This window comes from Brachyhypopomus gauderio, chromosome 13, assembly GCF_052324685.1.
Source record: "Brachyhypopomus gauderio isolate BG-103 chromosome 13, BGAUD_0.2, whole genome shotgun sequence".
In the NCBI taxonomy this organism is placed as follows: Eukaryota; Metazoa; Chordata; class Actinopteri; order Gymnotiformes; family Hypopomidae; genus Brachyhypopomus; species Brachyhypopomus gauderio.
The window spans coordinates 3,303,105-3,319,315 of record NC_135223.1 but is presented as its reverse complement, the minus strand read 5'-3'; the positions used below and the strand labels follow the sequence as shown (position 1 = coordinate 3,319,315).

The 16,211-nt window shown below is 46.1% G+C and overlaps 1 protein-coding gene across 8 annotated transcripts in view; it reads left to right on the top strand.

Annotated features, from left to right (window-relative positions):
• Positions 1 to 16,211, top strand: part of st18 (ST18 C2H2C-type zinc finger transcription factor) — a 57,830-nt gene that overhangs the window by 28,057 nt on the left and 13,562 nt on the right. For all 8 annotated transcript variants that reach the window (XM_076970308.1, XM_076970305.1, XM_076970310.1 and 5 more), the window contains 5 exons: positions 1,855 to 1,906; positions 5,076 to 5,106; positions 6,480 to 6,667; positions 12,339 to 13,034; positions 14,116 to 14,250. In XM_076970308.1, coding sequence (XP_076826423.1) covers positions 1,855 to 1,906; positions 5,076 to 5,106; positions 6,480 to 6,667; positions 12,339 to 13,034; positions 14,116 to 14,250 — 1,102 coding nt within the window. The remainder of the gene's footprint in view (positions 1 to 1,854; positions 1,907 to 5,075; positions 5,107 to 6,479; positions 6,668 to 12,338; positions 13,035 to 14,115; positions 14,251 to 16,211) is intronic.

The window sequence follows — 16,211 nt, the reverse complement described above, 5'->3', positions numbered from 1 at the left end:
AACCATCCTTCGGTACTTTTAGCAGTTTCATCTTTCGAGAGGTTTTGCGACTCCGCGCCGGGTGGGGAGAGTGCGGAGTGCATGTGTGCATCTCCATAAGTGAATGTGTGTATGTGTGCAAAACAGAGAGGAGTGTAATGAACTAATCAGGTACATTAGTTATTACAGAATGTAATCTATAGTGTTTGGGAGTTGTTTGTCTCGATAGGGACCCCAGTAATCAAAAGTAATGAAGCTATTACGCCGTGGGAGCTCGGAGAGGCCTGGCATGGCATTAAGAGTGGACCACATAAAAGGTTTATTAAAGGAAATTAAGGCCCATCACTGCCACACCTGCTCCCCCTATTATAAATGTATGACAGGTCAGTGCCTTCAATCACAACAGCCAAGCTGAGAGAGGAGAGGGAGAGAGAGAGAGGGAGAGCAGAAGGGGGAGAGCGAGAGAGGAGGGAAGAGAGGGGGAGAGAGAGGAGTCATGTTTCCCATTATGCCTGGAGTATCGGTACAGCCTGTGACTCAGAGTGCCTCCCCACAGCTCCACTGTCCACTATACCTCACCATCAGGCCGGAATAATTACATTTAATAGGTTTTATTTGGGATCGGCAAGGCGACGCTGGTGCGGAGAGAGAGAGAGACAGAGGGGTGTGTGTGTGTGTGTGTGTGTGTTGAGAGTGTTTGTGTGTGTGTGTATTTGTGTGTGCAAAGAGAGAGTGGCATTAACAACTCTTTTTTGTGCAAAAACACCACAGTGATACTTTTTGTAGCATGATTTCACATCATTATATTTGGCCACCTCTGTCTCGCCGGGAAAGGAAGACCCCATCTCATTCACCTCTGCCTGCCTGCTATGGCTTTTTCGGTGTAGTTTGCATCTATGCTGAACCAATTAGGTGTCCACATGGAGGGAACATTCAAAAGCCATGTGCAGGGGTGTTATTTTAGCCGCCATTCTACGCCACTACACAGTAAAAGTCCTGGCCACTCACCAACCCAGCCTTTTATTATGATGATAAATAATAAATAATAAACAATGCTTTTCACATCCTTTCCACGAGCCTGCCTTCACGGCAGGACTTTGCCTTTGTTCGAAGAGCTCGGGGGGGCCCAGACTTTGTGTTTCTGTTTTGTTCGTGCTTTGCAACTCTTTATTTTTCCTTTCTGTTCTCGTGCGACGGTGCAGCCGGGTTGTGCGCACGGTGCACACTCGTGTGAGCACTCGAGGATCTCCGAAAGGAAACCACTATTTCTGGACTCTTCCTTAGTGACTAAATATACTTGCTGCGTCTTTTTTATTTTTAAAGCTCTGTATTTAACTTTGACATTTCGTGCTTTGCCAGCAAACGCTACCCACTTGGTTTGAAGGGAGAATGTCTCCTCGATCATGTCTGTTTTCTGTAATCCACACACGTTACGTTTCATTGGATTTCCAAAGGTTATACAACATATTTTTAGCTTAGCAGGGTTGACGTTTGTTACCAATAGTGAGTGGATCTGTTAATACTGGCATGTGTGACGGACTAACATTTGACTTCAATGTTAGTTTGAATTGATTAGAATTAGAAAAAGTGTAGTGATTAGAGTACATCAACATTAGAATGACAGAAATCATATAACTTGATTTGATGGGGAAAACAATGTTTTCGTTTTATTTAAAGCTTAAATCTGGAAATTTAATTTAATTGGTCACTTTACTTTCAGCGTATGGGATATTTTAATGTGCAAGGTGACTTTAGCGAGGTGACTTTTATTATGACGAGTCCTTTAAGTCAAGTGCCTCTGAGCTCAAACACCTTTTTAGCTTTTTGGATTAACTACTCGAATGGCTCTTCTCCCTTTTCCCAACTTTGTTCCAGATGGACTCAGACTGTGAGGAGAACCACGCTGGTCTATGCAATGGCAACGCAAGTAAGTGCCCTCGCATAATATGAGAACATTTCCAGTATGAATATTCATCATGACCTTGCTGCATATTTATACATTTTATTTCAAATGAAAGAGTGATAGTTGCCTCTTGAGCGCCCCCTAGCCTGGCACTTCGGCGCTTCGCTCAGCTCAACCCACCGTGCGGCTGATCGTATGAATATTAATGGCCTTGGCCTGAAGAGCGGAGTGCCGAGGGCGTCGTTCTTCACGCCACGGCCCCGCGTCCGCCCGCCATGTCGGCCGGGGCGTGTTAAGGAGCGCGTCTGAACGGGCTGCTCGTCTGGAGGGCGGCGTTAAGCAGCGCCGGTTGGCCCAGCCAGGCCCCATGCCGGACTGTGTGTGCTCGAGTGCCGTTTAACACGACGGGGCACGCTCGGAGTGCCAGAGTTTCCCTGGGACACACGACAGGGAATGATTCCTCCTGCAGCTGTGTGTGTCTCCCTCTCTCTGTCTCCCCTCTCTCTCTCCCTCCCTCTCTCTCCCTCCCTCTCTCTGTTCCCTCTCTCTGTCTCCCCTCTCTCTCTCCCTCCCTCTCTCTCCCTCCCTCTCTCTGTCTCCCCTCTCTCTCTCCCTCCCTCTCTCTGTCTCCCTCTCTCTGTTCCCTCTCTCTGTCTCCCTCCCTCTGTTCCCTCTCTCTCTGTCTCCCTCTCTCTGTTCCCTCTCTCTGTCTCCCCTCTCTCTGTCTCCTTCTCTCTGTTTCTCTCTCTTTCTCCCTCTGTCTTCCACTCTCTCTCCCTCTCTCTGTTCCCTCTCTCTGTCTCCCTCCCTCTCTCTGTCTCCCCTCTCTCTGTCTCCTTCTCTGTTTCCCTCTCTCTCTCCCTCTGTCTTCCACTCTCTCTCCCTCTCTCTGTCTCCCTCTCTCTCTCTCCCTCTCCCTCTCTCTCTCTCCCTCTCCCTCTCCCTCTCTCTCTCTCCCAATGTCTGAAGAAATGAATTGGTCTAAACTGTAATTATTATGCAGTGGATACAGGGATAAAGAGTTTTTTTTAATTGGAAGACAAAAATTTTTGTCACAGTGGTTTGTTGCTCATGTAGTTCATCAACTAATGTTACACAGAATATAAGTAATATAATCACTCCTTCACTGTGTATGACACGACATAGAATCAAAACTAAAGGACAGTGAAAATCACATACACACAAAAAAAAAGTTTTAAACAGGAAACAAAAAAACATTGGCAATTCAAAGCTTCACTTTCCCTACTGATTACTGGCTGATAGAGTAACTATGCATGTATTCATTTTAATCTGGGGGTTGTAGTGCTCTCCATAAGCCAGTAAGTAAGGCTGAAGTCATTTGAGCTGTTATGATGTCATAATCATTTGAGCTTTTGATGTGATGCTGCATGAATGAAGAACTCTGGTTGGCTGCACTAAGCTGTCTGTTGTCTTGGAGCAGCTGATGGGGGGGGAGTTATTGAGAGAAGGTGTGGCTTGGCTCGTGCACCAGCGAACAGGTGCAGCTCCTGAGCACGCACAGAGACAGCTGTAGAGCACGCACAGGTGCAGCTCTGGAGCCCACACAGGTGCAGTTCTAGAGCACGCACCGAGAGGTCTGGATTATGTACAGGTGCAGTTCTAGAGCACGCACCGAGAGGCTGGATTATGCACAGGTGCAGTTCTAGAGCATGCACCGAGAGGTCTGGATTATGCACAGGTGCAGTTCTAGAGCACACACCGAGAGGCTGGATTATGCACAGGTGCAGTTCTAGAGCACGCACCGAGAGGTCTGGATTATGCACAGGTGCAGTTCTAGAGCACGCACCGAGAGGCTGGATTATGCACAGGTGCAGTTCTAGAGCACACACCGAGAGGCTGGATTATGCACAGGTGCAGTTCTAGAGCACGCACCGAGAGGTCTGGATTATGCACAGGTGCAGTTCTAGAGCACGCACAGAGAGGCTGGATTAAGCACAGGTGCAGTTCTAGAGCACGCACCGAGAGGCTGGATTATGCACAGGTCCAGTTTTAGAGCACGCACCGAGAGGTCTGGATTATGCACAGGTGCAGTTTTAGAGCACGCACCGAGAGGTCTGGATTATGCACAGGTGCAGTTTTAGAGCACGCACCGAGAGGCTGGATTATGCACAGGTGCAGTTCTAGAGCACGCACAGAGAGGTCTGGATTATGCACAGGTGCAGTTCTAGAGCACGCACCGAGAGGTCTGGATTATGCACAGGTGCAGTTCTAGAGCACGCACCGAGAGGCTGGATTATGCACAGGTGCAGTTCTAGAGCACACACCGAGAGGCTGGATTATGCACAGGTGCAGTTCTAGAGCACGCACCGAGAGGTCTGGATTATGCACAGGTGCAGTTCTAGAGCACGCACCGAGAGGCTGGATTATGCACAGGTCCAGTTTTAGAGCACGCACCGAGAGGTCTGGATTATGCACAGGTGCAGTTCTAGAGCACGCACCGAGAGGCTGGATTATGCACAGGTGCAGTTCTAGAGCACGCACCGAGAGGTCTGGATTATGCACAGGTGCAGTTTTAGAGCACGCACCGAGAGGTCTGGATTATGCACAGGTGCAGTTCTAGAGCACGCACCGAGAGGCTGGATTATGCACAGGTCCAGTTTTAGAGCACGCACCGAGAGGTCTGGATTATGCACAGGTGCAGTTCTAGAGCACGCACCGAGAGGCTGGATTATGCACAGGTGCAGTTCTAGAGCACGCACCGAGAGGTCTGGATTATGCACAGGTGCAGTTTTAGAGCACGCACCGAGAGGCTGGATTATGCACAGGTCCAGTTTTAGAGCACGCACCGAGAGGTCTCGATTATGCACAGGTGCAGTTTTAGAGCACGCACCGAGAGGCTGGATTATGCACAGGTGCAGTTCTAGAGCACGCACAGAGAGGTCTGGATTATGCACAGGTGCAGTTCTAGAGCACGCACCGAGAGGTCTGGATTCTGCACAGGTGCAGTTCTAGAGCACGCACAGAGAGGTCTGGTGCACGCACAGGTGCAGTTCTAGAGCACGCACCGAGAGGTCTGGTGCACGCACAGGTGCAGTTCTAAAGCACGCACAGAGAGGTCTGGTGCACGCACAGGTGTATGTCTCCTTTGTGGAAATGCAAACATGTGTATTTACCAATGCCCAACCTCTTCCCCTTCCCCTCTCTCTACCCCCAACTCTGTCTCTGTTTGCAGTTCCGGCTGGCTGCATCGCTGATACTCACAGGTAAGTCAGAGTTCACTGGTTCACCCTGAGCGCAAACACTGTGCGGAGTGTGTGTCCACGTCCATCATGCAAACCACACATGGACACGCTCACCCCAACGTACACACACACACATACACACACACACACACACACACACACACACACACACACACACACACACACACACACTGTGCTGCAGGAAAACCGCGGCAGTCTGCACTAGACACAGACCACTCCCTGTGCAACAGACAAAATCCACACACATACATACAATTAGCTATCAACACACACCAACACACACACACACACACACACTCATTGTGCACCAGATGCAAACAATACACATGCTGTGGAGTAGAAATAAACCACAGACACACTCACACACACTGTCCAGTAGACACACGGACACACACACACACACACACACACACACTATGCAGAAGACAAAAAGGAGGAATGGAATTGATAACCCACTGCTCCTTCGTTTCTCCTTTGCTTTGGTGTGTGTGGGCGCCTGGATTTTTAATTAAACGTGGTCATTCCTGTGATCAGATGGCCCACTAAGCCTTCCTGGCACTGGCCGCGTCTAATAACAACGGCGTGAGCTATTGTGCAGGGCAGGCACGTGCACCTCCGGCCAAACACGCCCTTCAGGGTTTTGTGTCTTGTGTTTTTCTCTCCAGTCGTGCTTTCTGGGGGATATTTGACTTTCGCCGTTACATCTACAATAACTGTACATTTGACCAGCAGTTGCAGTATTCCGGTTCCAGGTCTTAAAGTCTCGGGAAACCCAGCCGAGACCCATATGGGTGTCGGGCACAACTCTCAGCCTCCCTCTGGATAGTAAAGAATAACCCACGTACAAACAGAGCTGTAATTTGACAGTACACTGGTTTTCAATGGTTCTAAAAAGCAAAAAAAGGCTCGGTGTGCTCATAAGGACCCTTCTGTTCCTGGAGTCTATCTGGCTGAAATCATGTTCCTAAGCACATTGTGGCTCACTGGCGTATTTACATGTGACGGCTGTAGCCGACCGTGGAGACGTGTCTGCGTTTCTGTGTTCTGCTTTTCCCGCTTCCTGTAAGCCCAGCTTGGCCACGGGGGAGCTGAACTCTGTCCGCACACTTTACCGGGCCGTGTGTTGACTCAGAGCCGTAGTAAAACCAGAGCTTATTAGAGCAGCAGGCTGCGTGGAGAAAAGCCCCTTTCATCAGTTCTTAATGAAAGATCCCGGCGACGGATCTCCCCGTTGGAGCCGCGGGCCCCGTCTCCCGCCCCGGTCCGGTCGCGTATGGCCCTCGGGCCCCGGGTGACCCAGAGCGAAGGGCTCGGATCCGTCGAGGCGTTGGTATGGCCGCCGGCTCCGTCTCACCGCCTCTCTCGCCCCTCAGCCCGCCGCTGGCCGCCGGGAGGAAGAGGAGCGGCGCCGAAGGTGCCCGCGGAGCGCCGGTTAACAAGAGGAAGTCTCTGCTGATGAAACCCCGCCACTACAGCCCCAGCCACAGCGAGCGGGAGCAGGAGGGAGACCTGGCAGCGTCTCAGGACAGCGCCGCGCCCAGGAACACTCACACTCCAGCAGGTAGACAGATGTCCCGTTGTTTTGTCTGTTTTGATGAACAATTGACGCTGAATTTTAAACTACCATCTGTTGCATTCATCCCCCCCCTCCTCTGCCTCCTTCCCTCCCTCTCTCTGTGCTTCCATCCATCCGTCCATCCACTCCTCCCCCTGCAAACCGACCCAGACCACCCCCCCCCCCCCCCCCAAACCCCATTAATTTTCGCCGTGATTGAGGGCGGGGAGCGAAAGACTACACTGCTGGGGCCACTGTGTCTGTCTGTCACGTCCCGGGATTGAAGTTTGTGACAGCTGATCTGTCATGAGATTCCTGGCACGCCACCTTTCTTGCTCCGAGCCCGGCACCGCCCCCCCTCCCCCTGGCCCCGCCCCTATCCCGCCCACCCTTGTCCACGCTGGTCCCCGCCGAGTGTCCGGACTCCAGAGCTGCGGTTGAGAGGGAGATAAGATCCAGCAGGATCTGCACTCCCGTATATCCGGATGCCTTTTTGGAATCCGGATCACAGCTAGGCTGTTGCAGCTATTGCCTGTTTGATTATGCAGGCCGGAAAAGTGCTTTTATTTCAGCTGCTTGCATAATTATGCAAATAGAGGACCTGAGAATAGAAGCCACCAAATTATATTGTGCCTCGTTGACAAAAGAAAGTGATCACACACTCAAGCAGCAAAAACATTTTTGGCAACCGAAGCACGAAAAACGTAAAAGTTGATATTACATTTTAAAGCTTTGTCCTTCCTCAAAAACAAAAACATTACCATTTCCTAATGAAACGAATTATGAACATTTTGGCAACAATGCCTGTACTTTATGTGTGTATCCACACTCCCCTATAATCTGCACTTATTTGGTATATTTTTAACGACGTAACCAGGCAACAAACGTAATTGTCCCTTTCGAAAAGCCTTTGTTAGGCCATCAAACACAGTCCAAATATACATAATTAGGCATAATGTCTACACCTCATTATTGGACACATGTGGGTAGTTAAATGGATAACAGAATAGCTCAATAAATTGAGCAGTATCACTGGAAATGGAATTTATTTGTATACCAAAGTTCACATTACACCACAATTATCATAACATTTATTTATTTATATCTATTTATTTATTTAGGTATGTATTTATATTGTTTTGCTCTCCCTAAGCCACGGGGTTATTATTTACTAAGTGAAGTCTGTTGTGTTTCCCGCTGTCTCGGGGCGACCCCCGTTAGTGCTCAAGCTCCTTCCACACACACCTGCTACAGGGCAGAAGTGGAGAGGAGAACCCAGCGTGGTTTATCAGCGCGGAGAAGCACGCCGGGCTGGGGGCCGCACACATCCGCACCGTTAACAGTCGTGTTTGTGGCGAGGAGTGGAGGATCTGAAATTCATGCCGAAAAGAGAGAGTAGGGGGTTGGTTGGTTGGGGGGGGGGGGGGGGGGATGTGCTAGTCTTCCATTTGGTGGGGGCGTTTGTGTGCACGATGGCGTTGTGTGTGTGAGCAACTTCGGCCAAGCTGTAGCTCACACACTCACAACAGTAATGGCTGTTTTGGAGTGCAAACCATTCACCTGTTCCAACACACAAACCACACTCAGCCTCCCAGCTCCTCCCACCATACACTACCACCGCCACCCGCACTGTGTGTGTGTGTGTGTGTGTGTGTGTGTGTGTGTGTGTGTGTGTGTGTGAGCGCGCGTGTGTGTGTGTTTTCCATGAAAGCTACATGTCCATCTGGATAGCAGAGTAGTCCTGGTTGCCCACTCTGCTAATTGTAACTTAGCATAACTGGCTAACTTTTCATCTGTGTTGGACAGGGCTGGATTATCACACCTCTGTCATGATTCAAATGGCCTAAAAGAAGGGAAAAAAGTGAAGGTTTGCCAAAGCAGAAATGATCCACAGAAAATCTGTGTTGCTCTACAGATACGTATCACCATCACTGCTCTCTATACTGCATATCACATGCACACACACTAAAACACTAAAAATTAACATTTTTAGACCAGTGTTATATTAAAGAAAACGGCACAATAAAACTCAAACGCAAGTAATGTACTAACCCTAAACCCTAAACATTTCCTGTTCTGTTCTGTGGGATCGGTGTGGCTTCTTGCTATAGAGGCTCCCGTCTAAAGCTTGGACATGCAGGCTTCTGGAGGAGATCCAGTCCAGTACGGCAGCACATTCGACTCCTCTGATTCTGCCCTGTGGTTTTGTTTCGGTTCCTTCTCCTCTTCCGTTTTCTTTTGGCAGGAGAACGCTGAAATGCCAACCGTCCTTGTCCGGTTCAGTTCTGAGCTCAAGGGGAGATTAGGACAGGAGCTTACTGGACTCTTAAAGAGTAATAGCAGTTGCTCTAATCGTTTAAGCAGGGCCCCCTCCCAAACTAAATGATGGTGTAATACCTAATGAACTCGTTTGCATCACTCTGTTCACAACACACTCTCTCCCCATCACTCTGCTTGCATCACTCTGTTCACAACACTTTCTGTTTGCATCATGCGGTGTTTGCATCACTGTTTGCATCACTCAGTTCACATCACTCCTGACATCACACTGTTTTTCACATCACTTTACATCACTCTGTTCACGTTACGCTATGTTCACATCACTCTTTTCACATCACTCTTTTCACATCACTCTTTTCACATCACTCTCTCTTCCAGTGGCTGACTTGGTCAGTTCATGTAAACCCTCTTAAGAGGATCAGGACTTAAAACACTAAATCATTTCTTGTGGACAAAAGGCTTTTAAACTGCAAATACATTTTTGGAAATCAGTAATGGATTCTACATCAATATAGCTGATAAATTCCTCTTGTTGACTCCAGCTTATTGTAACCAAGGATGTTTTGACTCTGAGACGTTTAAAGATTTGTTTATATAAGAGGCCATGAAGCTAAACTACAGCTTGTTTATAAATATACCAACAACCACATCATGAACATCTTATGGAACTCTTATTTTTCTACACTGCTGTAATTATGTAGTGCTAAGCCATTCAATGTACCTCATGTTTGTTAACATTTTCCATTAATAGTGTAATAAATTACATATAACTATACTTTTGAGCACACATCCACTTAACTAGGCTGTATGGGTAAATATACAGAATGCGTGCATCTAAGCATCTGAATCTGAACAATATTTACCAAAGATTTCACATACGTTCAGACATTTAGCCTGGTGAATTCACATGGACGCAGAACTCGGAAAATGGCAAAGAAACTCTAAAGGAGACTGCAGGTATCTGGCCACCTTTTAATGTTGGTGAAGAGTTTAAGAGAGAAGTAATTACTTAACATAATTATTAATTAAGTCATTAGCAGTGTTTGTAGGGAGATATCTGCACTCTAGCCCTCGTTTTCTTGTTCTTAATGGAAATGTGTATTTCCAAAAATCCTTATTCTTATGTCAGCCAAGAACATTATCACTACCAAAGCATCAATCGTTTCCTGATCTTATTTTAATGAAGGTTCTGTGTTGTGTCTCTAGTTCTCCCCCTGAACCCAAATCTAGTGCAAATGGTCCAGTTCAGTTTGGACAATCTAAAAAGCAGAAAAATACATTTAGGGTGTTGTACTTCTTGTCCAAATGACACAGTACCTGTGTATTCCACATTAGTGCTATTAGGATATTTCAGTTAAATGTTTTAAAGAGCTTAAATTGCATGATGGTGTAAAAATTTAAGCTGCATGTCGTTTTACAGTTTTTGACAACTGCTAACATGCGTTTATCCAATCTGTAGTCACATTTTCAAAACTATAAACACAGTGAACACAACATCAGTCTTCAGTGGCTATACTATTAGTTGAATTCTTGTTGTTATGGCACAAAATGCAGTCATTTTACATGTCTTTATAATGCTTGAATTTTCTATACACACAAGGTTATCCAATAACAAAATTCTGGATCATTTTTGCCTTATTTACAATTGCTTGTACACAGCATGTCAAAAATTAAAACCTAAGGTTCAAAACCTTAAATATTGTATAAAATGCAAAGTTCAACAAAAACAAAGGCAGCTGAAAAGCTATTACTGTAATACATATTTTTTGCACATATAGATCAATGAAATAAAATTAAGTACAGTAATATACCGGGTCAGTGAGGAGCAAATATAACTCTTAACTAATATTATTATTTATAATATAAATATAACTATTTGTCCTGCAATCTCAAGTGCTGGTTTGGTCCTTCACAAATGCCAGATTGGTCCCTATAACAGTGACCTCCTTCTTTTGTTTTTGAATGAACTCTACCAACAACTGGTTCCAGAAGCAGAAAGGGAACAGGTGAAAGGAAACACGAGGACATTTGTGATGGGACAATGTAGCATTCTGTCATTCTCATGTCATCACAAACTGGTTTATAGACCATCCAAGAGTGATGTCCCTTTTCCTCCCGCCCATCTTGCCTTTCCTCAACACCACTAAGGAACTTTTTTCAGTCTGGAGGTGGAAGGTGTATGATCATCGGCCCCATGACCAAATGTCCCTCCTGGATGCAATGGATCCTGGCTGCAGATATATTTCAGCTGAAGACTGCCAGGGGTGAATAAGGCATACCAAGCTTTTCTATCCCAGGTGCATGACAAGGGCCAACATCAGATGTGATGTGGATGAAACCATGTGGCCAACTGCTGAAGACCGTTTAGATTAGACCTAACAAGACTGTTCAGTTTTGTATTCTGTTTTTCCCCCTTGTGTGGCTTTTTTTGTATGTGTATTTTTACACATATGGGACCATGGAGGTTAGGCCACAATTTATAGTAATGTCCCTAATACAGTAAAATATAACCTTAACTGCAAAACTGCTGACTCCTTTTTTGTCTAATCTACATTCCATATAGTACCTAACAGTAAATATCTCTCTTTGTGTAGACAGTATGTTGCCAAAAATGCACACATTTGAAAAAAAAGTCCAAATGAAGCGGATTACAGTAAAAATGAACTGACTAAGAAAACAACAGTTGTTACTGTAAAATGTCTGTTGTTTGCTGGGAGAAAGTAAAATATTACATGTAATACTGTTTCTGTATTGCCATCACATGTTAGTTTTTTTACAGTGGTTGTGCAGTGATTGACTATGTTCATCTCGAATAGAGAATCTGTCCTAGTGTTTGAAAGAATGATTGGATACTGAACCAGGTTTGCTGTGTTTTAACAAAGTTGGTGTATAAAGAGAAAACTTTGTTTGCGTTGTGAAATGCAGAGTTGGTATTTAGTTAAGAAAATGCGCTTTTGAACACGATATTAACTATTTGGCTATTTGTGTGAGGTCAATGTGTTGCTGTGTTTAGAGTTTTGACAATGTATCACAACTATTGGGAAACGTATGTTAGCAGTCGTCAAAAACTGTATTGTGTTTCATGAGTGTCTTAGTGAATGCAGCTTGTTTTCATGTCATGTCACAAATGTAAAACAGCTATGTTGGGGTTTTAGCAGTTTTCAGTATATTTGGTTTATTCTGAAAAAAAAGGTTTCATCCAACTGCTGGTCAATGTTAACTCAACTGCAAATGTCGGCAACCAGTTGCTGGTCCTGTTGGTTTTCGAGAGTTTTGCGGAACACCTGAGAGTTGTTGGTTATGCATTGTAGACGAATCATTTTGTGACTTCTGCATCCGCTGGGCTGTGTAGGTTACCCCGTTTGTCTAACTACTGTTGTGGGCTTTTGGTTTTCAGACGGAGAACTCGACTGTAGCGATTGCGCCATTGGCAGCTTCCATCCGGACGCCAGGGCCGTAACTCGCAACTCGCTGTCGTGGGTTGAGTGCACAACCGAAGACTCGCCCGAACCGCCTGCTCTGCTGTCAGAACCGCACGACGACAGCGATGACAACCAGCTCGACCCAGACTCGGGCGGAAGGAGCCCGGACGAGACCGCAAGCTCCCGCGATGCGTCTCCCGCCAGGGCCCCCGAGTTGGGCGGAGAGCGCTGCAGGTGGAGCACTCCGCCTCTACTGCCCGCGCCCGACGGTGTCCGCCGCAGCCCCAGCCCGCCGGGCGACGCCCACAGGCCGCTGGGCATCCACCCGCTGTCCGCCTACTTGGGCCGGGCCGCCGGCAGCCTCCTCGCCGGGGACGCCGGCTACGTCCGTGCTCCGAGCGACGGCGAGGACGATCCTCCGGCCCTGCGCCTGGGCGAGAGGCTGGAGGCGTGGGGCCTGGGGCTGGCGGCCAGACCCCTGGAGCTGGAGCGCGCCCGCCTGAACCTCAGCCTGCTGGAGCAGGCCGCCGTCCTGCAGGCGGAGAGGAGACAGGCCCTCCACGGCGCATACAGGCACGTCGACCGCTTCCTCCTCGAACAGGTGGAACATGAGCGCAGGAACCACCGGCTGCTGGACCTGGACGGCCGTGCTCACTGCCACAGCAGTAAAGGTTGGACGTCACATCATAAGATCATCATACAATCAGCACAGGCAACATTGTGCCCTTTTGCTTTATCAACCCAGGAAGGCCCTTGTCTTATTATTGGCAGAATCCTGTTTGTGTTACAGTTATGAATCTAAAGGTATTGTAAAACAGCGGAGGCAAGTTTTCCCCACAGCGTAACTCAAAGGGGTTTTTCAGTAGAATGCAGTACTAAAATACTCAATGCTATGCTCACTGGTTTCTGGATATTTTGAACACGCTGCTGAATTTCAAATACCATGTCCCCAGGTTTACTCCATTTGTAATCTAATTAGGTTTGCTGCCAGTTATTTGCCCTTCTAGTGGAAAGGAGGTTTTCACACAGCACCACGTATCCTCTTTGTCCCCTGTATTAATGAAACGTACCCAGACAATCTCAGCGGCGCAGTCGTTGAAACTACCGCTTTGTCTTGTGCACAAAAACGTTAAACAGACCTAGTGTAAGAATGACCACTTACAGTTTCAGTGTAGAGGCAGACAAGAGGGACAGAGCCATGTTCTCCGCCCTGAGGGGAAGATGAACGAAATCCTCTTAAATACTAAAACGTTTTGGCAGCGAGCGAAGCAGTAAATAACTAGTGTGGGATCACAGATGATACTGGGAAGACAAGTATTAAAAAAGAAAATCCTCTGATGGCATTTCGGGGGTACTTAATATTGGAGTTTGATAGACATCGAATAGGTCTTTAACCCAGAATGAAACCCAGTTCGTCATTCTTCCTGCAGCTGTCCTGGTGTTTGCTGCTACTTCCGTGTAATGGGTAAACCTTCAGGCAGGTGTTTCTGTGTCCCAGCTCTAAGAGGCCCTGCATGACTCCAGCCTTTGCTAATGTCACATTAATGCGAACTCTCCAGCCCAACATGCTTTTAGAGCAAATATAGCAGTATATATAGTAGAGGACCAGGGTGGGGGTGGGGGTGTTAGCTTGCCATAGATTTCCTAACTAATGTTTTAATATTGATCTTGTATGTAGACTGAGCGTGTGTATGTTTGTGTATGCGTGTCTGAGTGTGAGTGTGTGTTTAACTGTGCATGTTGTTTTTGTAGACTCTCCACGCACAGATAAGAAAGACATCAAGTGTCCCACCCCAGGGTGTGATGGCACAGGTCATGTGACCGGACTGTACCCTCACCACAGGAGTTTGTCTGGATGTCCCCACAAAGTGCGGGTCCCTCCAGAGAGTAAGTTAACACACGGCTCTTCTGTGTCATGCCACAGCATCTACTTCCAAGACAAATAAAGATAACAGGACAAATCAATCAGATCTAGTCAACAATTGGTTGTAAATATAGCACAAACAGTACCTTCAATGTGAACAAACTGTACCACAGAATCATCTCTCCTCTAATTTGATATGCAAGGAGATCAGTTTTTACTGGAAAGTAATCAGTCACCACTTGTGTCTTAATTATTGAAGCATGTAACTGTTAAATGCGTAGACTTTCCAATGCACTAAATAGACACATTTGAAATACACCTACATGTAGCATCTGGTGTTATGACACACATTTCACCTGTACCAAGTGTATTTAAAGGAAGCGCATGTGTGGAAAAGCACTCGTTGAAAACCCCACATTCATCATTTCTGAAAGTTCCACGCAGAATTTCCCCTCCTGTGTTTGATTTACTGTGGTATGCAAATCAGCATCATGGCGTGGAAACACTTTTTTTTCCCCCTCGGTTACTGTTTTTTTTTTTTTTTTTTGAAAACAACACAAACATTCACCATTAACCACGAGCGCAACAAAAGGACCAGCAAATGTAATTAAGGGCTTTCAGTATGAAAGCATGCGGTGCCGCGGCAACGGCCCGCCACCAATCAAAGAGCGAGCGGATGGAGCATTCAGAAATAAACGCTCGGACACGTCCTCCCAACTAATTGAAAAATACGCACAAAAGGCAAAGTTATTAAGGACACTGGATAGGACTTCTACTCCACTGGTGTCCCACACTGCAAAATGTTTTCGGCAGGTCTGTTTTCTTGGTGATATTTGAAAGGGAAATTACACATCCCACAAGCGTAAAGGCAAGACGGTAACCTGTTGTCTGAAGATTGTTGTTGGTTAAGGGAATAATCTGGGAAGCGACTCTTCCTCCTCCATGTCTTCCTCATGCTGAAAGAGAGATAATCGACTATATTTTGCTTTCAGTGGTCTGCCCACATAATGTAACCTCTAATCTCTAATCCTCACATGGTAGTTTGAAACAACACAGGCCTCTGCCCACCTACATAGAATATTTTATTTTTCAAAAACTCTTAGTTAGAGAAGTTATTATGATATTTAAGTAATACTATGGCTATACTATATTTATAAACATTGTATGTGCAAATATGTATACACATATTTGTAAAATATATTACTGCAGTGTACTGTACTAAAAGAGATAGAGGAAGTGTACGTCATTTACAATTTAGACTATGTAATAATAATAATAATCTTTATTTGTATAGCACCTTTCATACATACATGCAACTCAAAATGCTTTACAGAATAAATAAAAAGAAACATTAAAAAGAAGCAAAGATAAGACAAAAAGAAAATGTTAAAAGAAATTTAAGATAAAAAGGAAACAAACATACAAATTATAAAATAATAATAATGTAATAAAATAAATATTAAAATAACATAAAATGTAACTAAATAAAATAATGTAAAAAAGTAAAGTAAATAAGATAATAATAATCAGGAAAACTATTTAAAATAATTAGAACAGAGTTAGCTACTCACACTCACACAGAGCGCGACCTTCACTCTAACTGGTTTTGTGCGAGCTGTGTTCTCGTCAGCCCACAGTTATGCGCGGCCACCTGGTGCTCGACTCCCAGCCGAGGGTGAAACTCCCAATCACTCAGTTACCCTGCCTGGTAACCACTAATGGTGCCACCTGTATACCCCCCCTTGGAGTTCCACCACCAAACCTCTCGACTCTTGTCCAGTTAGATCCCCTGATCCTGACAGTTCCCTATGAACTGCGTCTGGCGTCGCCTGTGTATACACGTACCAAGAGAGAAGTCACAACCTCTGCAATAAGTTTCTTCTGAGGAGAGAGACAAAGTTTAACTAAAAGCAGATCTAAAGAGGAAAGTTTTGAGACTCTTCTTGAAGCTGTGCAGGGATGAAATGCCTCTGAGCTCTTCAGA